This window comes from Corella eumyota, chromosome 1 (genome assembly GCF_963082875.1).
Source record: "Corella eumyota chromosome 1, kaCorEumy4.1, whole genome shotgun sequence".
NCBI classification, from domain to species: domain Eukaryota; kingdom Metazoa; phylum Chordata; class Ascidiacea; order Phlebobranchia; family Corellidae; genus Corella; species Corella eumyota.
Window position 1 is genome coordinate 14,692,318 of NC_137490.1, and position 20,265 is coordinate 14,712,582.

Below are 20,265 nucleotides of genomic sequence, written 5' to 3' on the forward strand. Positions count from 1 at the left end.
GCAGAACTGCTTGCGTTAGATTGCCAACATTTGAGTATAAAATTTATATCCAAATAACAAAGATTAAGTATTAAAAGGTATTTACATGAACTTAGTGTAGCTTCTTTAGTTTACATTGTCACTTTCCACGAAATCGACACTCTCAATATTAATGGGAAACATTAAGGTATAACTAGACACTTTTTATACAGGAAAGGGGTATTGCAAAAGATAATAAAAAAATGTCTGAAGTGAAACCAAAAATAAATAAGTTGTATCACCCTGTAACGAAGGAAGAATATTTGTATCCAAAAGGGTACGGCCAAAGTGTATTTAATTCAGCGTTGTCATATGTAGCAAAACCTACTGATATATTTGTTTGCTCGTATGCTAAATGTGGCACAACTTGGTTACAAAATATTACTTGGTTGATAGTGCACAATGGGGAAGAAATACCAGGCACCATTCGACAGTCAATGCCCATGCTGGAATTCGACGGCGCAGAAGCTGCCAACAATATAGACGACTCTCAATTTCCAAGAATAATCAAAACTCATTTTCCTCAGAAATGGGTTCCTTATTATTCTCAAGCAAGGTATTTGTATATCACAAGAAACCCGAAGGATGCATTTGTCTCCTACTACTTTCATATGTTAGGTTTTTACAAAGATTTATTTGCTGGTTTAAAAATGGAAACACTGTTTAACATGTATATCAATGGCGAAGTGGCGTTGGGATATTATTTCGATCACGTGGTTGAATGGCATGCCAAACGAGAGGAGTCCAACGTTTTGTTTTTGCTATACGAAGATCTAAAGAAAGATATTCGTTGCAATATTTTAAAAATTGCCAGTTTTTTAGGAAAAGAATATAGAGACAACTTGCTCAAAGATGACAATCAACTTCTAAATAGGATAATTGAACTGACTGAGTTCAAAAAAATGCAAAGCAAGCCTGATAAATGGGTAAGTTAGTTTTCCAATTCTTACGGTTGTAACATCCCCGCAACTTGTCAAACAGCTTATTTTTATATGGGGTATAATAGATTGGGTGACGTCACGATTTTCCTGAGGCATTTTGTGGTGGCAGCGTCTTTTTTTACTTAATTTACGAGCTATAAAAAAGAACAATGTTTTCGAACTTTTGCCTAAGTAGTTTTTTACTATTTTTTGCCTAAATAGTTGTTAACCATTAACGTCGAGATTTGAGTTGAACTAATAAAAAGCAGCCTTACTACTACAAAAAAATTGATGAATTAGAGGTTTGTTTTAATGTTGTAGAGCAGAGAAAAACGTCCCGACAACATGCCCTTTATTCGAAAAGGAGAGGTTGGTGATTGGAGAAACCATCTTACGAAGGACCAATCAGAAACAATGGATCGTATCTTGTTAGAGAAAGGACAAGAATCGGGTGTTAATCTATTGTGGAAAGATTACCCAAATTTGTTATAGACGAACTGTATTTTAAATATTGCAATTTAAAAAAAAACAATGGTTTAGGTTTCATACTATATTTGGTGTTGTTTATGTTTAAAAGTCTTGTACAGCAATTCAATTAAAAGCAGATCAAGCGATTTAAGTGCCTATAGTCATTCCGGAACATATAGGTTGTTTGAAACTGACGTAATCACTCAAGGGTTTTTCGCTTACAAGTTTATGCAAGAAATTTAAAAAATTTATAATATTTTATTGGTGTCGGGTGCACCTACAGTCAAAATATGTCTTAATTTAGGTAATTTAGTAAAAAATATACTCGTAATTAATCTAATTCAATGTATTTTTTAATAATATAAGTTTGTAAACGTATATAGCTGCATACTGCAGAATAAAGTCGCCTTTTAATAGCCTTTTTTGCGTACAAAGCGACTAGCTCGCGAACAACGCAAAGCAAAAAAGAGAGCTTTTCGGGGAATTCCCGACATAAGAGAACAAACGTAAAATTTTGCGTTGCGCGCGGCGCACGCGCTTGATGTAAACAGGCCTTTACAATTCAGTTCTAGTCAATTTTGGTAAATTTGCTAACATGACGTATAAAACCTTGTTTAGTTTTATAGAAATTTGATAGTGTTGTTTTTAACAGTTGGTCAAGTCACTTTACAGGTTAGTAAATTATTAACTATACCGCGAATTCGACACTCTCTCAATATTAATGCCATGGGAAACATTAAGGTATAACTAGACACTTTTTATACAGTAAAGGGGTATTGCAAAAGATAATAAAAAAATGTCTGAAGTAAAACCAAAAATAGATAAGTTGTATCACCCTGTAACGAAGGAAGAATATTTGTATCCGAAAGGTTACGGCCAAAGTGTATTTGAGTCAGCGTTGTCATATGTAGCAAAACCTACTGATATATTTGTATGCTCGTATGCTAAATGTGGCACAACTTGGTTACAAAATATTACTTGGTTGATAGTGCATAACGGGGAAGAAATACCAGGCACCATTCGACAATCAATGCCCATGCTGGAATTCGACGGCGCAGAAGCTGCCAACAATTTAGACGACTCTCAATTTCCAAGAATAATCAAAACTCATTTTCCTCAGAAATGGGTTCCTTATCATTCTCAAGCAAGGTATTTGTATATCACAAGAAACCCGAAGGATGCATTTGTCTCCTACTACTTTCATATGTTAGGTTTTTACAAAGATTTATTTGCTGGTTTAAAAATGGAAACACTGTTTAACATGTATATCAATGGCGAAGTGGCGTTGGGATATTATTTCGATCACGTGGTTGAATGGCATGCCAAACGAGAGGAATCCAATGTTTTGTTTTTGCTATACGAAGATCTAAAGAAAGATATTCGTTGCAATATTTTAAAAATTGCCAGTTTTTTAGGAAAAGAATATAGAGACAACTTGCTCAAAGATGACAATCAACTTCTAAATAGGATAATTGAACTGACTGAGTTCAAAAAAATGCAAAGCAAGCCTGAAAAATGGGTAAGTTAGTTTTCCAATTCTTATGGTTGTGACATACCCGCAACTTGTCAAACAGCTTATTTTTATATGGGGTATAATAGATTGGATGACGTCACGATTTTTGTTAGGCATTTTGTGGTAACAGCGTCTATTTTTACCTATTTTACGAGCTATAAAAAGAACAATGTTTTCAAACTTTTGCTTAAGTAGTTTTTAACTATTAACCGCGAGGTTATAGTTAAGCTAATAAAAAGAACTCCTCTTTACTACAAAAAAAATAGTTGAATAAGAGGTTTAACTTTATGTTGTAGAGCGGAGAAAAACGTCCCGACAATATGCCTTTTATTCGAAAAGGGGAGGTTGGTGATTGGAGGAACCATCTAACAACGGACCAATCGGAAACAATGGATCGTATGTTGCTAGAAAAAGGACAAGAATCGGGTGTTGATCAATTGTGGAAAGATTACCCAAATTTGTTATAAAAAGTTATTTGTACGTGATTCAATTTTAAATTGATTTAAACGCGTGTTTTTACTAATGCTAACAGTGAATATAAATAAAGAGTAGAGCAAACTAGGCTAAGCACCCAACAAATATTAATCTAAAAATTGCGGCGTTTAGTTTTCGCCGATAAATTAGACGAGGCCTCAAGCAATTTGCGTGTTTACAAAGTCGCAAGTTAAGTTGCATTTCATTTGGTGTTACATATATTCGCATAAAACAAGATACAAAAAATAAAGCTTTTTAGATAACTATGCAGATTCTTTTTTGTGTTGTGTTTATTTTGTAGCCTGTAATTGAATCGAACTTTTGAGATTGTTTTTATTTTACGTTGCCAATGTTTTGTAATAATTGATTTTGATGACGCAAACGCATGACATGTACAACTTAATTTATCTTTAGTTCTAAACAAGTACTATTTAAATTAAATTAAAATGTATAGCTTTACAAATAATTTGTTATGTTAGTTTTAAGTTACTTCTTCCTGTTAAAGAAACAGGGCCATACTGCCAAACTTCCTGGTAAAGCCACAACGGTTCGTTTGTGATTGTATTTTATAGTTGACAATACACGATAAATTAAGGGCGTACTTATAAAATACTTATAACATTGGGAGCCTACTCGTTAAAGTTTATTTAACCATGTCGTGTCCATTATCTTTCAGTCAGGTATATGTAGCCTACTTTTGTGTACACACAAGACTATACAACTATGAGTAAATAGATCATTTTTACAAACAACGAGTACAAACAGCCATTGGTTGCACAAAAAATAGTTAATAAATAATTAATTAATGATTAGCAAAATGTAAGTTGAGTTAATCAGAATTGTATTTTTATAGATTGTCATAGAGCACAAGAAAAACAGTAGTTTAGAATACTAAAAATCATGGCTAAAGTTCAACCGACCTTTGTTACATTGTATCACCCTGTAACGAAGGAAGAATATTTGTACCCAAATGGTTACAGCCAGAGTGATTTTAATTCAGCTTTATCGTACGTGGCAAAACCTACTGATGTATTCGTTTGCTCGTATGCTAAATGTGGCACAACTTGGTTACAAAATATTACCTGGTTAATAGTGCACAATGGGGAAAAAATACCAGGCACCATTCGAGAATCAATGCCCATGCTGGAATTCGACGGCGCAGAAGCTGCCAACAATATAGACGACTCTCAATTTCCAAGAATAATCAAAACTCATTTTCCTCAAAAATGGGTTCCTTATAATTCTCAAGCAAAATATTTGTACATCACAAGGAATCCAAAGGACGCATTTGTCTCATACTACTTCCATGTATTGGGTTTCTCCAAATACTATAATGCCTTGGGTCTAGAAATGGAAACATTGTTTGATTTGTTCGTAAAAGGTCAAGTTGATTTTGGAAGTTATTTTGACCACGTGGTTGAATGGTGTGCTAGGCAAGAGGACCCAAACGTCTTGTTCCTGCTGTATGAGGATTTAAAAAAAGACATACGAGGCAATGTATTAAAAATTGCAAGTTTCTTAGGTGATGATTACGAGAAAAATTTACTCAATAATGATGAAGAAATTCTAAAAAAAATTATCAAGTTAACCGGATTTGGAAATATGAAAAGCGAAACTAAAAAATGGGTAGGTCTAGTAAACGGAATAACAACTAAAAATATTAAAACAACATCTATGTTGGTTGTATTTATATGGTAGTTGTAAAATAGACATACGTCCTTTTAACGGTTTACCAATTGTGTTGTAGTGCAACGCAACTCGTCCCGACAATCTGCCATTTATTCGAAAAGGAGAGGTTGGTGATTGGAGGAACCATCTAACAAAGGACCAATCAGAAACAATGGATCGTATTCTGTTAGAGAAAGGCAAGGAATCGGGTGTCGATCAATTGTGGAAAGATTATCCAAATTTGTTATAAACTTTAATTTAAATTACAAACAATTAAAATTATTAAAATAATTTTATATATTATTTACTATATTTTGTTTATATTTTGTGTTACAGTAAGCATGTAGCCAGTAATACCTAACTGATTTTGTAGATTTTCCTAATTTTATACAACTAATTTGTAAACATTATTTAAGTAGCTTTTCATAGTATTTGATTTTGAACAAGCAAAAGCATGGTGTGTTATTTGTTTTATTTTAGCGCAATTTACTTTCTTACCCGTCAAATAACTTCCTTACCTGTTAAGGACGATTGCATGTTAAAGGTAATAGGTTAAAGTTGACGGTGGTACAAAAATGGCAAATCTTAATAATCGCACTGTCGCTAATCAGCAAAGGAAGTTAAAAGAGAACCAGTTCATGTAGTATATATTAAGTTTATTTAAAAGGCTCTATTAGTCGTTATATGCAATTAGTGCGATTATTAAAACACCTCCAAATTGAACCATACAACATTTAAAGACAAAAAATGGAAAATAAAAGAGAACTTTACCTAAGGTATAGGCAATGTTTGTGAAAACGTGTTTACTCACGCATGCTAAAATTTCGTTTAGTTATCTTTTCCTTTATGTAAACATGCATGTGACTAACACTAAACAGCATAAAAGCATTGTCATTTAAACAAACAGTGTAGTGAAATATAGTTAAACATAGCCTGAAGAGTTGAGCATGGTAAAACCTTTAAATATATTTATTCGGGCAAAATTTAAGTTTTGTTAACATAAGTTGTAACTTTGTAGGTTGTGGTAATTTATAGCCTTTTTAAAAAAATTGTAATTAAGTACATTAAAAATGGCTGAGGTTCAACCGATATTTGCCAAAATGTATCACCCTGTGACAAACGAAGAATTCCTTTACCCTTTTTTTTTTTTTTTTGTATATATCTTTATCCTGGATATGGGAAAGTCGAATGCGCGACTTAAACATAGAGTAACATAAGTTACCCCGACCCAGTCTCGAGTTGCCTGTGGCAGTTTGGGATATTATAGAGACTATAATTGCCCGGTAATTATGCTGCTGATTAAGTGCTGGCTCAGCAGGAGTTTATACCGTTTATAGCGCCTTACTCAAGGGCGCTACAGCATAAGATCAGTGGGAATTGACCCACGACCTCATGTGTGGTGTAGCAAGTGTTCTTACCACTACCCCACGCTGCCGGCCTGTGTTCTTACCACTACCAGGCACAATTCGAGAATCAATGCCCATGCTGGAATTCGACGGCGCAGAAGCTGTCAACAATATAGACGACTCTCAATTTCCAAGAATTCTAAAATCTCATTTTCCTCAAAAATGGGTTTTTATAATTCTAAGGCTAAATATTTGTACATCACAAGAAACCCAAAGGATGCATTTGTCTTATATTACTTTTATGTCATGGGTTTCCACCAATATTACGATGCTTTGGGTCTAGAAATGGAAACGTTGTTTGATTTGTTCGTAAAAGGAAAAGTCGAGCTGGGTAATTATTTTGACCACGTGGTTGAATGGCATGCCAAACGAAAGGATCCAAACGTTTTGTTTTTGTTGTATGAGGATTTAAAAAGCGATACCCGTGGCAATATACTAAAAATTGCCAAATTTCTGGGTGGTAAATACCAGAAAAATTTACTCAGTAATGGTGAAGAAGTACTAAAAAAATTATTGAGGTAACCGGATTTAAAAAAATGCAAAGCGAACCAACAAAATGGGTAGGCCCTGTATTAAAGTCTGTATTAAAACAGTATTAGTCACTAATACTTTAATGTATTTGATACTATTTTACGTATTTGTAATATATTTACTAATTATGTGGTAATGCACCTCAAGTCGTCCTGACAATCTGCCTTTCATTCAAAAAGGAGAGGTTGGTGATTGGAGGAACCGTCTCACGAAAGACCAATCAGAAACAATGGATCGTATTCTATTGGAGAAAGACAAAGAATCGGGTGTTGATCAGTTGTGGAAAAATTACCCAAATTTGTTATAGATTAACTTATGTAACATATACTTATATGTTTAATTAGCTCCAAGTATGTCAAAAGAGTTTCACAAATATCATATAATAAATCAATTCAGTACGCGAACTTCTTTTTCACATTTATCTATCACTAGCCTTGTTTGTAAACTTTAAATTTTTATTTCACGTGTCCTATAGTTTAGCTTTGAGTAACGCAATTGAATGAAATGTTTAAGAATGAAATAATAATTTTATGATTACGTGTACTTTATTTTTATATATAAAAAGGGTGCTGTTTGTAATGTTGATAAGTTATTAAAATCAACTCTATAGGCCAGACAAATGTTTTTATTGGAGGTGAAATATATAAAAAATTAGTTTATGAATTGTTAAGGTCAGGAGATATCCAGTTAGTTAACCTGTAAATAGGCCCGTATTATTTAAGTAGTTGCAGTTTCTGTTTTTTCTTTATTTCATTTCTTTATATACTCATGTTGTATACCCTTTTTTGTTAATTAAATATTATGCCAAGATTCTGTTTTTTTTTCCTAGTTTATATGCAATATTTAATAGTATAACTATTAATACAATTAATAACAACAACATGTACAAGTATTGGTCCAATATATTTTTTACAATTATTCTTACCACATATATTTTTCAAATCTTTGGAGAAGACTTGGACGAACTTGAAAATGAAGAAATTAAAGAATTTGTTGCAACACATGAATGGCAAAGGGTAAAACCAGGTAATATTATAATTAAATTTAATGTATAGGAAATTAAAAAAATTTAATTATTTTTGCTTTTAACTTTTTAACAAACAATGTTTTTTAATATTAGTCACAAGGCCTGTGTAACTTTAAATAGCACATGTTCTGCTGTTTTATTATATTAAGGAACTAAAAATTCATTATTAAAAAAAATCTTGAATTTAAATTATTACATTTTTGTTTCAATTTTAAGGTCAGGCCATTCCAAGTGGTCTTCATGTGCGAATGGATTTATCTGAAGGGGGAAGATGGGCAAAACTATTGGACAAAGATGAACCAAACTCAGTGGCTGTGGCCCCAATAAGCATACCTAATTCAAAGCAAGAAAAAGAAGAGTAAGAAATACTTGTTTGCTGTTTATTTCAAATCATTCTAATAGATTTATGGTAATGTTTATATATATAAATTTGATTTTCGGTTTGTTTAGAAAGTTAGATTTGCACTCGATCAGTGAAATAAAAAAAGCTTTAAAAAATATGAAATATCCGGATAAAGAAAAAGAAAAGGTAATAAAATCTTTATTTTAATACTTTTCAGAAATGTGGTTTGTTCATTTTTCTTGGGTAAAAAAAATATCTTACTGAGTTTTTGTATCTATTTTAGAATCAAAAAGCAAGTCAATTCAGAAGTATGAAAGAACTTAAGGAGTCCATAGAACATTTCGAGTTAAATCAAGAAACAGACATAGAAGTAATTAAAAGATTGCTTTCAAGAATTCAAAATAAAACAACTGATAAAGATGCTAAATTAATTGCATTAGAAGACATTGAATACTATATACACCAAGTATGTTTTTTGTATAGATTTTAACAATTAAATCTACTATATTTTTGTATTTTTTTTTAAGTGCTTAAATTATATACAACTTAAATAGTATATATATATGATTATAAAGTTAATTTATTCTACTTTTGAAATTTTTTTTTCAGATTGATAATGCAAATGACATGGTAAAAATTGGTGGTTTATCTGTTTTAATGGATTGTTTAAATTCAACCCATTTTGAAATTGTTGCCGAAGCTGCCAAAGTTATTGGTTCTGCATCACAAAGTAATCCCTCTGTTCAAATTAAAGTAAGCAAAACAAAAAATATAAATAATGAAATTATGTAAAGTTAGCTTTACAATATAATTGTATTTATTGTTTTTAAAGGTTACAGAATCTGGTATTTTGACAAAATTAACATTTATGCTGGCAAACATTCAACAAACTGCTGTCGTTCGTAAAAATTCTTTGTTTGCCATTTCTTCTATTATACGAAACTTTCCCTTTGCCCAACAAAAATTTGGCGAGTATGGAGGACTTAACATTCTAAAAAATGTGTTTCAAGAAGTAAGAATATAATGTCAATATGTTGGTTATATAACGTTTGTAATACCTAAAATGAAAAAATTTATTTTATTTACATTATGCCATATTGGTAAAAAATTTTTGATTCTAATTAACAATTTAAACCTATTTCGTTAATGTAGGTGGGGATGGACAGGTTAAGAGTCAAAGTTGTAAGATTAATAAATGATTTATTTGTTGAACGAAGAGCTGGCACTGATGTTGTAAATGAAGAAAAAAGAAAACAATATAATAGGTTGCTTTTTAAAAAAAAACATTTTTATATTAAAAGTAATAAAACAATAAGTAAACAGGAATTGGTACTGACATTATATGTTATAGGTTTCCATTAATAAGATATGTTAAAGAACTTGGATATTGCTCATTAATCCCACAATTATTAAAACTGCCTTCTCATGATACTAGAGAAGCATGTATAATTGCTATGGAAAATATGTTTACATTTTGTAAAAAAGATTTTCACACTGATGCAGTTAACACCGCTCTTTTATCAATAAAGGTAAATTTTGATTTTGCCCTTTTAATAATTAATTATATATATATATCATATATTATCTTGATTAGAGTATTATTAAACTAATGTTATTTTTAATGTATAGAATGAATACAAAATTTTAGCTGATGAAGAAATTCAAAATGGAGATAGTGATGGTTACTTTCAACATCTTTTAAAAGTTACCGATAATTTAATTACCCAGATATTTCAAAAAAAAATAAATGAAGAACTGTGATTTATATTTTTTTATTGTGTAACGCATAGTAAGTTATCGTCATTTTTTTTATTTATATATTTCTGGGGTTTAAAAGCCAGAAAGTTTTGAGTCGGAATAACTTTTGTTTTAGTAAAAAAAGTTTTAATAACATCAGATTGTGTTCTAATAGTTCTATATTTAAAATGTTACTATCACTAAACCGGCAGCGTGGTGTTGTGGTAAGAACTCTTGCTACATCACCATGAGGTCGTGGGTTCAATTCCAACTGCTTTCATGCTGTAGCGACCTTAAGGTGCTATAAACAGTATAAACTTCTGATAAGCCAGCACCTAATCAGCAGAATAATTAACAGGCAATTATAATCTATATAATATTCCAAACTGCTAAAGGCAACTCAAGACTGGGTTGGAGTAACTAATGTTACTCTATGTTCAGGTTACGCATTTGACCCTCCCACATTGAGGATAAAGATTTACACAGAAAACAAATAAATACTTTAAAAAAAGTATTTGTTTGTTAATTTTTTAACGTTGTTCCTTAGTTTTCAAATTTAAGTTAATTGTATTTTTTAATGCTTGTTTTAGTTAATTGTATATTTTAATGCTTGTTTACTTATCAAAAATCAAAGATTGATATTTATTAATTAAAATTTAATGTATTTTATAAGATTATTAAGTGAAAAACATATTTAAAAAGTATTTGGTTTGTTTATTATATTTTAATGCTGGATTTTTATTAAAATCAAAAATTAATTTTAGACATTCAAAATTTGGTCTAATGTTTATCCTGATATCAACAACTTAAAACTGAATTTAGTGAATGTAAATGTGATATCAATAAGAGAAAAATGTGTTTTAACAATTTTTTTTGTTTTTAATATTTAAATTTCTTATTGTTTATCAAAGATTAAAGATTAATCTGTTAAAACTTTTAAATTAATTTTGTTCTAAATTTTTGTTAAGTTACAATAAGGCAAACGGTAGAAGGTAAAAGGTTTTTTCTGTTTACATTGATAAATAAAAACTTAATATTTGATTTGTAAATTTATTTAACATTTTTAATTAGTTCTGTTTATGCATATATTTATTTTTTATAATGATTTATATTAAAAATGATAAAATAATTTCGACCCTATGTTATTGATCAAATAAATCTAGTTACTATTTATGTTAAATATTAATTTATTTTAAATTTTGTACATCTAAGACAAATTTTAGAATGAGATTTATAATACATACAACAACATTTTTTTTTTGTTATAATGTCTCTATTATTTTCCCACGTATGCGGAAGTAGGAAACGTCACAGTACATATGTGGCAAAATATAAACAAGATTCGCTTGTAAATGTTCTTTAAACTTTCCAGGCAAATTAACAAAGGTTTTTAAGAATAACAAAGTAGTTCTTATTAAATCAGTTAATCTATAAATTAGCGATGTCAATATGTACTATTTATTATTTATTTTTTTAACTTAGGTTTTCGTTAACTCGTTTAAGTTATTTAGTTAAAAATGGAATCAGTTTATGCTGCACCGTTTAAATTTTTGCTTTGTCCAAATATTAAACTAAAAAAACCAACATGGTTTCATCAACCTTCTGCAATGACTGTTTTTGCAATGGTAATGTTCTCATATTTTCTCGTTACAGCAGGTAAGCATTGTTAGATTTAACACATTAGTGTTTTTATGACATTCTTAACAATTTTTATTTTTAATTTATTTTACATTAAGTGACAATAGGAACATTTGTTTGATTTGAAATAGCAACTTTATTGTCAAGATTAACTAAAATATAAAGATTTAAAAAATTAATGCAACTTGTATATATATTTGATTGTTTTTTTGTAAATAAGGTATTATTTATGATGTGATTGTTGAACCACCTAGTGTTGGACAAACTGTCGATGAAAAAGGAAATGCGAAACCCGTTGCTTTTCTTGCCTACAGGTTTGACCTTTGCTTAAAGTTAGTTTTATTCTGTGAATATATTAAAGGCTTGTAGTCTTTATTTTGTTTTTCTTATTTCTAGGGTGAATGGACAGTATATTATGGAGGGGTTGGCTTCGTCATTTTTGTTTTCGCTGGGCGGACTAGGTTTTATTATATTGGATAAATCAAACAAGCCAAATATTCCTAAACTCAATCGATCACTTTTAATGGTCATTGGAGGTCTCTCTATAATTATAAGCTTTGGCATGAGTCGAGTCTTTATGAGAATGAAATTACCGTAAGTATATCATTTATTGCAAACTAAAATAAAGCAAAATAACAGTAAAAAAATTACATAGCCTACCAAACTACTGTTTAATGTTTTTGCAGGGGTTATCTTTTGTCTTAAATCTGTATGACACATTTTTAAAAACAAACAAGCATCATGTTTTAATATCTGATGAAGCTACTTAAATTTGCATTTTTATCTACTGAAGCAAGCTAACAAATTTGTTTGAATATATATGTATTCTGTATGGTTAATTTTTAAACTGATCTTCAGAATAAAAAGCTGAATTTGTAATAGTTTTCAGTTTTTGATTAAAAATGAAAATTTACAGCCTACAAATCCCAGTTATCGATTTTATTTAAATTAAAATTACTACGAAACAAAAATTAAAGCATAGCATTTAGATAGTATAAGTGCTAAAGTAATAGTTATTAGACCTAAAGTTATAATGCATTCCTTTTTGACTTGTTTAAAAAGTTTTGTTTTATGAATCAGTTCATTTACATACTCCCCTCCTTTATTTCGATGTGGGAAATCTTGGTCCGGTATTGGAACATCTAAAAATTTACATAAAGGTTCCCAACCTTCACTTAATTTAAACAGAAGTAATTGATCTTCAGGAACTGTCTGTAAAATATTAAAATAAAAAATATTACCTAGATAATTAAACAAGCCTTGGAAAATTTTCATACCTGTTTAACATATGCGTTATGTTGCCTGTACTTTAATTTCATCACATCAGTGTTTATGAATTGTTTCTGAAAACCCCATTGATTAACTGGTTCTGCACCACATCCTACCCGCCCTATGTATACAAACCTTCAGGTTTCTAGATTTAATAACGTTATGCAAGGAATTTATTAAATCTGTGTAATACTTACATGATGCATTAATATAACTTCGAAACTTAAATCCTGTATACGAAAACATAAGCAGCATCTGCATTTGAAAGCGACTCTTGCCATGAAGCTGATTTAAAAAACTATTTATCCATTCCTCATCAGTATTTCGTTCAGTATGTATTACCTATAATTAGGAATATAAACATTAATGTAGTACAAAATATTTAATATAGTGAAGTTACATCTAACTTCTGGATAGAGCCTACTTAAAAGTGTATCACAGTTTACCTTAACATCTGGAAACGCTTTAAAAATAAATTCCCAAATAAAACAAGCAGCCATATCAGTTATTGCATCTACGCCTTTTAGTACTTTTTTTATTTCTATATTAGTACAACCGTTGTTTAAAATAGATTTGAGTTCACTTCCAATAAACCAATATTGTTCTTCAAAATCGTAAACTTTGTAACCAAGTATTCGTAACGCAGAACATAATGATTTAGTGCCTGTTTTAGGCATTCCAGTACAAATCACCCTCATTTCAAAAATACATATCTTATCGCCTATTCTTACAAACAATACTTTGATAGTTATAACGATATCAAGTAACTTAAGCAGCGTAACCTACTTTTGATAAATTTTGGTACTATCAAGTGGCTATTAGTCACGCTTAAATAATTAAATAATGTTGGGAATACTCGATCAATTATTGCTTTAGTAATTCCTGAATTTTTTCATTACGTTTTTATGTAGTGCGCACGTTTTTTTATAACAGACTTAAAAACCAACTGCGTATCTAAACCGTTGCATTTCATAACAGCGAAAGGTCGCTTGAACTATTTTACTATCTGCAAAACATTGTTTTCGATTTAATTTTATTATTGTCACAGTTAAATCACATATAGCTAACTGTTGACATTTGTGTACGCGCGTTTTATTCCTATTATTCAATATTAAAGTAAACTTCTTTGTGTTCGGTTTTAAAAGTAAAAAAGCCGTTTCAAAATTTTGCCTTATTCCCTTTTCTTTATGTTTTAAAATTTTGCCTTATTCCCTTTTTTTTATAACTACCCACGCGCAACATAATTTTTTCACCTCGAAATCCAATAGTTTTTTACAATAACATGACTTTCATGGCCTACCTTTTTATAAATAACTTTTGCATTCCATACACATTATAAAACAATTTGTAAATAAATCAGGCAGAAAAATCCGTTGCAGAATCCAAACATTTAAAAATCTTTCTATTTTATTTATTCGTACAACTGGTATTTAATTTTGTACTTTACTTTCTATAAACCAACACTGTTTATTAAAATGTAAATCTTAACCTTTCTTACTTTTGAATTGTTTTAGCGATTTAAGTTTTATAACCTCTATTCCAACACTTTCAAAAACAATATTCCTACAGTATTAAGCAAACGACCCTCATAAGTCTTACAAAATCTTACAAAAGCACATTTGTGGCTTGGTGCTATGGTTATAACTGAAGTTAGTTTGTTATTCAATTTTAAATATTAACGATATAGATTATAGAATACGACGTTTAAGAACAAAGCGAATTTACTCTATACTTTTACTAACGTTAAAATCTCAGCGACATACATTTAAAAGAAATAAAAGCCAAGTTTTAGGTAGCAATAGTAAATAACAAATGAGGCGATGGCTGCCAAAACGCCTAGACTAAACATGCACTCCATTTTTATTCTTCGAAACATTGCGCTTTCCCCCATTATCTCACCGACAATCCTCCCTCCCTTATTTTGATGTGGAAATTCTTTGTCAGGTATGGAAGCGTTTAGAAATTCGCACAAAGGCTGCCAACCTTCTTTTACATTAAACTCCAACAGTTGGTCTTTGGGAACAGTCTGCAAATTTTGTAAAAATATTCATTAAGGTTCTAAATTTAATTTGATAAATGTCAAACTATGTTCGGTTAACAAGCTTGTTGAAAACAGGCTGTGAATTGCAAGCAAGGGTTACCTGTTTTACGTGAGAGTTATGTTCTCTATATCGCATTTTGCATACATCGGGGTTAATCTTTGTTTGATTCCATAGAGATGGAGCTTCCATGCCAAGGCCCACCCTCACTTTGTAAAAAAAAAAAAAATTGACAAAGTATATCAAATTAAATGCAATAGATTTTTAAACTTACCCGATGCGTTTGCCAAAGTTTTCAGTTTTAAACCCGTATAAGTTGTCCAGATCAAAATTCGAAGAAGAAAATTGTCGTCCACCACTTTAACCTGGTTTATTAAACTTTTCAGCCATTCTTCTTCAGTTTTACGTTCGCAATGTACAATCTTAAAAATGCATGTTTATTAGATATTGCAATGGAATGGCACACCCTTTTATATATACCTTTGCATTGGGATACGCCTTATAAAGCAAATCCCAAATATAGCAGGACGGAGAATCAGTAATGGCATCAACTCCTTTAAAAATCTCTCTTATTTCTTCATTCGTGCAACCACTATTTAAAATTGAATTAATTTTATCTCCAATCAACCATAACTGTTCTTCATAATCGTAAACTTTGTAACCAAGTATTCTTAAGGCCTTACACAACGACTTTGTGCCTGTTTTAGGCATTCCACTACAAATAACTTTCATTTTATTTTTCAGTAAAGCTACTAAAATAGACTTAAATTCAACTCAATAAAAAAATCTTAAACAAGTGCTATTAGTAATAATTTCAAGGAGAAATGTAGACTAATTTTTGCAACTATTCAAGCATGTACTTTGTGCAAACGCATGAATTGTACAAAGCAGCTCTAGTTGTATTGTTATGTTTATTTCCCTTTACCCAAGTTTATGAATCGCTCTCCAAACAGGTAATTCTTAGTAACCAAAAAAGAAATGAACTATGATATTGCAATTTTCTAACAATTTGATCAACAATTAAAACACATATTAATATTTGCTTAATGTTTATTTCTCTTTACCCCAGTTTATGAATCGCTCTCCAAACAGGTAATTCTTAGTAACCAAAAAAGAAAGGAACTATGATATTGCAATTTTCTAACAATTTGATCAACAATTAAAACACATATTAATATTTGCTTAATGTTTATTACTCTTTACCCTAGTTTATGAATCGCTCCCCAAACAGGTATTTCTTAGTAAGCAAAAAAGAAATGAACTATGGTATTACAATTTTCTAACAACTTGATCAACAATCAAAACACATATTAATATTTGCTTAATTCGATATACAAGAAAATCAAATTAATTGTTTCAATATACAAGGAAATCAGCATAATTGTTAAAACAGGCAAAATTAATTCCTCTTATGACTGAACTATAAGACTTTGGCATAAATTAATTTGATTTAATTAAATACACAAAAAGAACAAAATCCTAATCACGTGACTTTAAACAATACGTTATAAAATAAAAACCTAAACGGCCAAGCAATATTTACGAATATAATTATCAAAGCAAATAAACATCTGAAAACTTTGTCTTTAAAAGTTAAAATAGCATTTAAAGAAAATATGTGCTATGGTTATTAAGTTTACAGTTGTATAGTATTACTTTTTAATTTGTCTTAACATTTGTAATGTTTGTATAAGTTCCTTTATACCCCGTCCTTATTTTGATGTAAAAAATCTTGGTCAGGCTAAACAAACAATTTATGTGCTATAGCATCTGAACAAAGTTAATATGTATTTTATTTTTTTTAATAAAAATATATTAAACAAAAAAGTGTTAAAAATATACATACATTAAGTTAGTTTGTTATTCACCTGTTATATATTGACGATGCAATAAAATACGACATTTAGGAAAATGAGCGAATATATTTTACATTACGAGTATCTTTAAAATCTCAGCTACAAACATTAAAAATAATTAGGTGCTAACTTTAAGGTAGCAATAGTAAATAACAAACGAGGCGATGGCTGCCAAAGTGCCTAGACTAAACATGCACTCCATTTTTATTCTTCGAAACATTGCGCTTTCCTCTATTATCTCACCGACAATCCCCCCTCCCTTATTTTGATGTGGAAACTTTTTGTCGGGTATGGGAGCGTTTAAAAATTCGCACAAAGGCTGCCAACCTTCTATCACATTAAATTCCAGCAGTTGGTCTTTGGGAACAGTCTGTATTGTGTTAAACATAAAGTAACTCTATGTTAACTAACTTTTTTTTAACTAGATACAAGCTGTAAACATGGGGTCACCTGTTTTACGTGAGAGTTATGTTCTCTATATCGCATTTTGCATACATTAGGGTTAATCTTTGTTCGATTCCATGGAAATGGAGTTACCATACCAACGCCTACCCTCCCTTAGTAAAATATAAATTACAAAATATGTCCACAGAGCTGCAATATATTTTTTTTAACTTACATGCCGCGTTGGATAAAAGTTTTAGTTTCATGCCTGTATAAGTTGTCCAGACCAAAATTCGAAGAAGAAAGTTGTCGTCTATTACTTTAATTTGGTTTGTTAAACTTTTCAGCCATTCTTCTTCAGTTTTACGTTTGCAATGTACAATCTTAAATGTGCATGTTTATTAGCGTAATGCAAAAAAACACCCTTTTATATATTACCTTTGCATTTGGATACGCCTTATAAAGCAAATCCCAAATAAAGCAAGACGGAGAATCAGTTATTGCATCAACGCCTTTAAAAATCTCCCTTATTTCTTTATCCGTGCAACCATCATTGAAAACTGATTTTAGTTCATTTCCTATGAGCCAAAGTTGTTCTTCAAAATCGTAAACTTTGTAACCAAGTATTCTTAAAGCCTTGCACAACGATTTTGTGCCCGTTTTAGGCATACCAGTACATATAACCTTCATTTTTTATTACTGTAAAGTTTAAACTGAGATAAAGTTAAAATAAAGGCCAAGTTTGATTATATTACAACTTATTCACAGTAGTGCCCCGAGGCTTGTTATTTTTAATTTGATCACTTGGCTAACAATGTGACATTAAGTTTTAGTAAAGGCTTTGATAAAAGATTAATAAATTAACCATGGTTAATCTTGCTGCGAAAAGAAATAAAAAAGCACTTAAGTTTTTATTTGCGACGTCGACATCTCTTACATTTTACAATGTTTACATAGCCAATACAAATATAGTGATTACTGCAGCTATTGGATGTACTTTAATCCATCAAAAGTACAGTAACCTTGGTATTATGAACATCGGGTCAACAACCTATTGATGTGTTTATATTTAACTTGCTAACATCACATAGCCAATCACTCAAATGTTATATATGGCTATGATTTAAAAAGCAGACAACTTTATTGGCTAAAATAGAATTATATTATTGCATGAACAATGATAAATTTTAGAGTTGTTACAATAAAAAGTATTTCTATGAAAATTGACAGAAGAATTGTGTTTTACACAAAATGACACTACATGCATCTTTAAAACCAAGATGACAAAGCAGATTTAATTATTGGGTAATAATTGTAGATCACATAAGATGTGACAGCTATAATCAAACTTAAACTTATTACACATTCTTGTTTAATTCTTTTAAATACAACTGCTTCCTCCATGAGTTCGTCCATGATAGTACCTCCCTTATTTCGATGTGGAAAGTCTTGCTTAGGTATTGGAACGTTTAAGAATTTACATAAAGGTTCCCAACCGTCGCTAAGTTTCAACTCAAAAAATTGGTCTTTTGGAACAGTCTGCAATTTTTTTTAAAAGAATGCATTTGAAAGTAATATTACAAATAAATATATACATTTGTTACTAATTGTAAAAGCATAAAATTTAATTTTTTTTTTATAAAGTACAAACCCCAAAACGTTTCAGCACGAGTTTTTTAAAATGTTTATTTATTACCTGTCTTACGTGGGAGTTGTGTTCTCTGTATCTCATTTTAATTACATCCTTGTTAATTTTTCCTCGTCTCCAAGGCTTAGAAGATTCAATACCGCAGCCAACTCGTACTAAAAATTAAAATATATCATATAAAAATGTTGCAAAAATTCTTATATGAATAGAATGAAAAGATGGCTTAAGCTAATAAAAATTGTAAATATTTAAACCATCTCATATATACGAAAGGTAATACTAATATAAGACTAACTTGCAGAATTGGCAACACCTTGTAACCTTAGGCCAGTGAACGATAATATTAACAGCATTCGTAGAAAAAAATTATTTCGAACTTTTGTTATTTGGTGTAAGAAACTTTTTATCCACTCGTCTTCGTTCTTACGCTCGCAATGAATGATCTTAAAATAGTAGTCTATTTATGTTTCTGAGTCTGACTATATTGTAAAATTGTTAAAGATACGAGATTTTTCTCAAGACATAATTAAATGCAAACCTTGGCATCTGGAAACGCTCTAAAAAGCAAATCCCAAATGAAGCAAGCTGGAAAATCTGTTGTTGCGTCCACCCCTTCAAAAATCTTTTTTAATTCTTCATTGGTGCAACTGTTATCCAAAATTGACTTTAATTTATCTCCTATTAACCACATTTGCTCTTCAAAATCGTAAACTTTATAACCAAGTATTCGTAATGCGGTGCATAAAGACTTTGTGCCTGTTTTAGGCATTCCAGTACATATAATCTTCATATTTAAAACTGAATATTTTACAGCTAAGTGGCCACTTAAAATTACAAAAAATCTAATAATAAAAGTCCTTTATATTTATTAAGTCAATTTTTATATTAACTGCCTAACATATCTTAACAAAATTTACCTACACTAAATTTACTGTAGAACGCAAGGCTATATATTTACTTATTTACTCAAGGTAAACATTGTAAAGATTAACTCGTTTCGAAAATGAGGTTATTCATTAACAAATGCATGATATTCTAAAATCTAATAACTTATTGCCATTAAAATATTGTTGATATTTCCATGCATTTAAGCTTTCTGATATATGTCAAATATATGACTATAGCCTAGGGGACGTGAGATACACACAACGTTTATATGAATAGAGACAAAGTTTGTATCTTTTTTGTGGCTTTATCAAACTTTTATTGACGAATTCTTGTATAGTTTATATAACATCTGTCACAAGATTAAATTTTTAGAGACATTTGTATTTATAGGTTAAATTTTTCCTGGAATATTATCATACTTTCAGAGACGAATCTTTT

The 20,265-nt window shown here is 30.2% G+C and overlaps 9 protein-coding genes across 10 annotated transcripts; 5 read left to right on the forward strand and 4 right to left on the reverse strand.

Moving 5' to 3' along the window:
- The first annotated feature begins 151 nt into the window (after nt 1-151).
- On the forward strand, nt 152-1,430 carry LOC145763962 (sulfotransferase 1C2-like). The gene is made up of 3 exons (XM_082575521.1): nt 152-166; nt 273-944; nt 1,260-1,430. Exons 1-3 carry the CDS (start codon nt 152-154, stop codon nt 1,428-1,430), a joined length of 858 nt encoding a protein of 285 aa, XP_082431647.1.
- A 569-nt stretch (nt 1,431-1,999) lies between these two features.
- Nucleotides 2,000-3,783, forward strand: LOC145763388 (sulfotransferase 1C2-like). Its single transcript, XM_082574827.1, has 2 exons — nt 2,000-2,925; nt 3,216-3,783. Exons 1-2 carry the CDS (start codon nt 2,203-2,205, stop codon nt 3,384-3,386), a joined length of 894 nt encoding a protein of 297 aa, XP_082430953.1. The 5' UTR covers nt 2,000-2,202; the 3' UTR covers nt 3,387-3,783.
- A 510-nt stretch (nt 3,784-4,293) lies between these two features.
- LOC145763973 (sulfotransferase 1C2-like) lies at nt 4,294-7,305 on the forward strand. Its single transcript, XM_082575531.1, has 3 exons — nt 4,294-5,019; nt 5,141-5,280; nt 7,140-7,305. The coding sequence occupies exons 1-3, from the start codon at nt 4,294-4,296 to the stop codon at nt 7,303-7,305; spliced, it is 1,032 nt and encodes a 343-aa protein (XP_082431657.1).
- Nucleotides 7,306-7,831: 526 nt separating this feature from the next.
- Nucleotides 7,832-10,716, forward strand: LOC145762854 (nucleotide exchange factor SIL1-like). Its single transcript, XM_082574713.1, has 9 exons — nt 7,832-8,024; nt 8,242-8,383; nt 8,476-8,554; nt 8,652-8,834; nt 8,978-9,121; nt 9,201-9,380; nt 9,521-9,633; nt 9,720-9,897; nt 9,998-10,716. Exons 1-9 carry the CDS (start codon nt 7,880-7,882, stop codon nt 10,127-10,129), a joined length of 1,296 nt encoding a protein of 431 aa, XP_082430839.1. The 5' UTR covers nt 7,832-7,879; the 3' UTR covers nt 10,130-10,716.
- An 867-nt stretch (nt 10,717-11,583) lies between these two features.
- On the forward strand, nt 11,584-12,622 carry LOC145740773 (oligosaccharyltransferase complex subunit ostc-like). Its single transcript, XM_082558615.1, has 4 exons — nt 11,584-11,761; nt 11,964-12,057; nt 12,140-12,337; nt 12,430-12,622. The coding sequence occupies exons 1-4, from the start codon at nt 11,623-11,625 to the stop codon at nt 12,446-12,448; spliced, it is 450 nt and encodes a 149-aa protein (XP_082414741.1). The 5' UTR covers nt 11,584-11,622; the 3' UTR covers nt 12,449-12,622.
- LOC145740771 (uncharacterized) lies at nt 12,436-14,141 on the reverse strand. 2 transcript variants are annotated; one of them, XM_082558613.1, is made up of 4 exons: nt 13,459-14,141; nt 13,210-13,354; nt 13,021-13,133; nt 12,436-12,955 (listed from the first exon to the last, which is right to left on the reverse strand). In XM_082558613.1, exons 1-4 carry the CDS (start codon nt 13,708-13,710, stop codon nt 12,701-12,703), a joined length of 765 nt encoding a protein of 254 aa, XP_082414739.1. In that variant the 5' UTR covers nt 13,711-14,141; the 3' UTR covers nt 12,436-12,700. The 2 variants fall into 2 exon arrangements, with proteins under 2 accessions (XP_082414739.1, XP_082414740.1); XM_082558614.1 differs by having other exon boundaries at nt 12,720-12,885.
- Nucleotides 14,142-14,777: 636 nt separating this feature from the next.
- On the reverse strand, nt 14,778-15,783 carry LOC145763981 (uncharacterized). The gene is made up of 4 exons (XM_082575544.1): nt 15,532-15,783; nt 15,326-15,473; nt 15,154-15,260; nt 14,778-15,038 (listed from the first exon to the last, which is right to left on the reverse strand). The coding sequence occupies exons 1-4, from the start codon at nt 15,781-15,783 to the stop codon at nt 14,778-14,780; spliced, it is 768 nt and encodes a 255-aa protein (XP_082431670.1).
- A 1,242-nt stretch (nt 15,784-17,025) lies between these two features.
- On the reverse strand, nt 17,026-17,981 carry LOC145763991 (uncharacterized). Its single transcript, XM_082575552.1, has 4 exons — nt 17,730-17,981; nt 17,527-17,674; nt 17,367-17,464; nt 17,026-17,277 (listed from the first exon to the last, which is right to left on the reverse strand). Exons 1-4 carry the CDS (start codon nt 17,979-17,981, stop codon nt 17,026-17,028), a joined length of 750 nt encoding a protein of 249 aa, XP_082431678.1.
- A 579-nt stretch (nt 17,982-18,560) lies between these two features.
- On the reverse strand, nt 18,561-19,729 carry LOC145764000 (uncharacterized). The gene is made up of 4 exons (XM_082575563.1): nt 19,478-19,729; nt 19,235-19,382; nt 18,988-19,094; nt 18,561-18,830 (listed from the first exon to the last, which is right to left on the reverse strand). The coding sequence occupies exons 1-4, from the start codon at nt 19,727-19,729 to the stop codon at nt 18,561-18,563; spliced, it is 777 nt and encodes a 258-aa protein (XP_082431689.1).
- Nucleotides 19,730-20,265: the final 536 nt, after the last annotated feature.

Bases quoted from the DNA above. Each gene is read 5' to 3' on its own strand.
- LOC145740771 (XM_082558613.1), bottom strand. From the start codon at position 13,710: ATGAGGGTGATTTGTACTGGAATGCCTAAAACAGGCACTAAATCATTA. The intron at 13,134-13,209 runs GTAAGTATTACA...TTGTATACATAG, and splicing joins AAGTTATATTAATGCATCAT to GGCGGGTAGGATGTGGTGCA. The intron at 12,956-13,020 runs GTATGAAAATTT...AATATTTTACAG, and splicing joins ATAACGCATATGTTAAACAG to ACAGTTCCTGAAGATCAATT.
- LOC145763991 (XM_082575552.1), bottom strand. From the start codon at position 17,981: ATGAAGGTTATATGTACTGGTATGCCTAAAACGGGCACAAAATCGTTG. The intron at 17,465-17,526 runs GTAAGTTAAAAA...TATTTTACTAAG, and splicing joins ACTTTTATCCAACGCGGCAT to GGAGGGTAGGCGTTGGTATG. The intron at 17,278-17,366 runs GTAAAACAGGTG...AACACAATACAG, and splicing joins ATAGAGAACATAACTCTCAC to ACTGTTCCCAAAGACCAACT.
- LOC145763981 (XM_082575544.1), bottom strand. From the start codon at position 15,783: ATGAAAGTTATTTGTAGTGGAATGCCTAAAACAGGCACAAAGTCGTTG. The intron at 15,474-15,531 runs GTATATATAAAA...TGCATTTTTAAG, and splicing joins AGGCGTATCCCAATGCAAAG to ATTGTACATTGCGAACGTAA. The intron at 15,261-15,325 runs GTAAGTTTAAAA...TTTTTTACAAAG, and splicing joins AACTTTGGCAAACGCATCGG to TGAGGGTGGGCCTTGGCATG.
- LOC145763962 (XM_082575521.1), top strand. The intron at 945-1,259 runs GTAAGTTAGTTT...TTAATGTTGTAG, and splicing joins AAAGCAAGCCTGATAAATGG to AGCAGAGAAAAACGTCCCGA.
- LOC145764000 (XM_082575563.1), bottom strand. From the start codon at position 19,729: ATGAAGATTATATGTACTGGAATGCCTAAAACAGGCACAAAGTCTTTA. The intron at 19,383-19,477 runs GTTTGCATTTAA...TACTATTTTAAG, and splicing joins GAGCGTTTCCAGATGCCAAG to ATCATTCATTGCGAGCGTAA. The intron at 19,095-19,234 runs GTTAGTCTTATA...TTTAATTTTTAG, and splicing joins AGGTGTTGCCAATTCTGCAA to TACGAGTTGGCTGCGGTATT.
- LOC145740773 (XM_082558615.1), top strand. From the start codon at position 11,623: ATGGAATCAGTTTATGCTGCACCGTTTAAATTTTTGCTTTGTCCAAAT. The intron at 11,762-11,963 runs GTAAGCATTGTT...TTTGTAAATAAG, and splicing joins ATATTTTCTCGTTACAGCAG to GTATTATTTATGATGTGATT. The intron at 12,058-12,139 runs GTTTGACCTTTG...TCTTATTTCTAG, and splicing joins GTTGCTTTTCTTGCCTACAG to GGTGAATGGACAGTATATTA.
- LOC145762854 (XM_082574713.1), top strand. From the start codon at position 7,880: ATGTACAAGTATTGGTCCAATATATTTTTTACAATTATTCTTACCACA. The intron at 9,122-9,200 runs GTAAGCAAAACA...TTGTTTTTAAAG, and splicing joins ATCCCTCTGTTCAAATTAAA to GTTACAGAATCTGGTATTTT. The intron at 9,634-9,719 runs GTTGCTTTTTAA...TATATGTTATAG, and splicing joins AAAAGAAAACAATATAATAG to GTTTCCATTAATAAGATATG.
- LOC145763388 (XM_082574827.1), top strand. From the start codon at position 2,203: ATGTCTGAAGTAAAACCAAAAATAGATAAGTTGTATCACCCTGTAACG. The intron at 2,926-3,215 runs GTAAGTTAGTTT...TTTATGTTGTAG, and splicing joins AAAGCAAGCCTGAAAAATGG to AGCGGAGAAAAACGTCCCGA.
- LOC145763973 (XM_082575531.1), top strand. From the start codon at position 4,294: ATGGCTAAAGTTCAACCGACCTTTGTTACATTGTATCACCCTGTAACG. The intron at 5,020-5,140 runs GTAGGTCTAGTA...ATTGTGTTGTAG, and splicing joins AAAGCGAAACTAAAAAATGG to TGCAACGCAACTCGTCCCGA. The intron at 5,281-7,139 runs ATTGTGGAAAGA...GTGGTAATGCAC, and splicing joins AAGGAATCGGGTGTCGATCA to CTCAAGTCGTCCTGACAATC.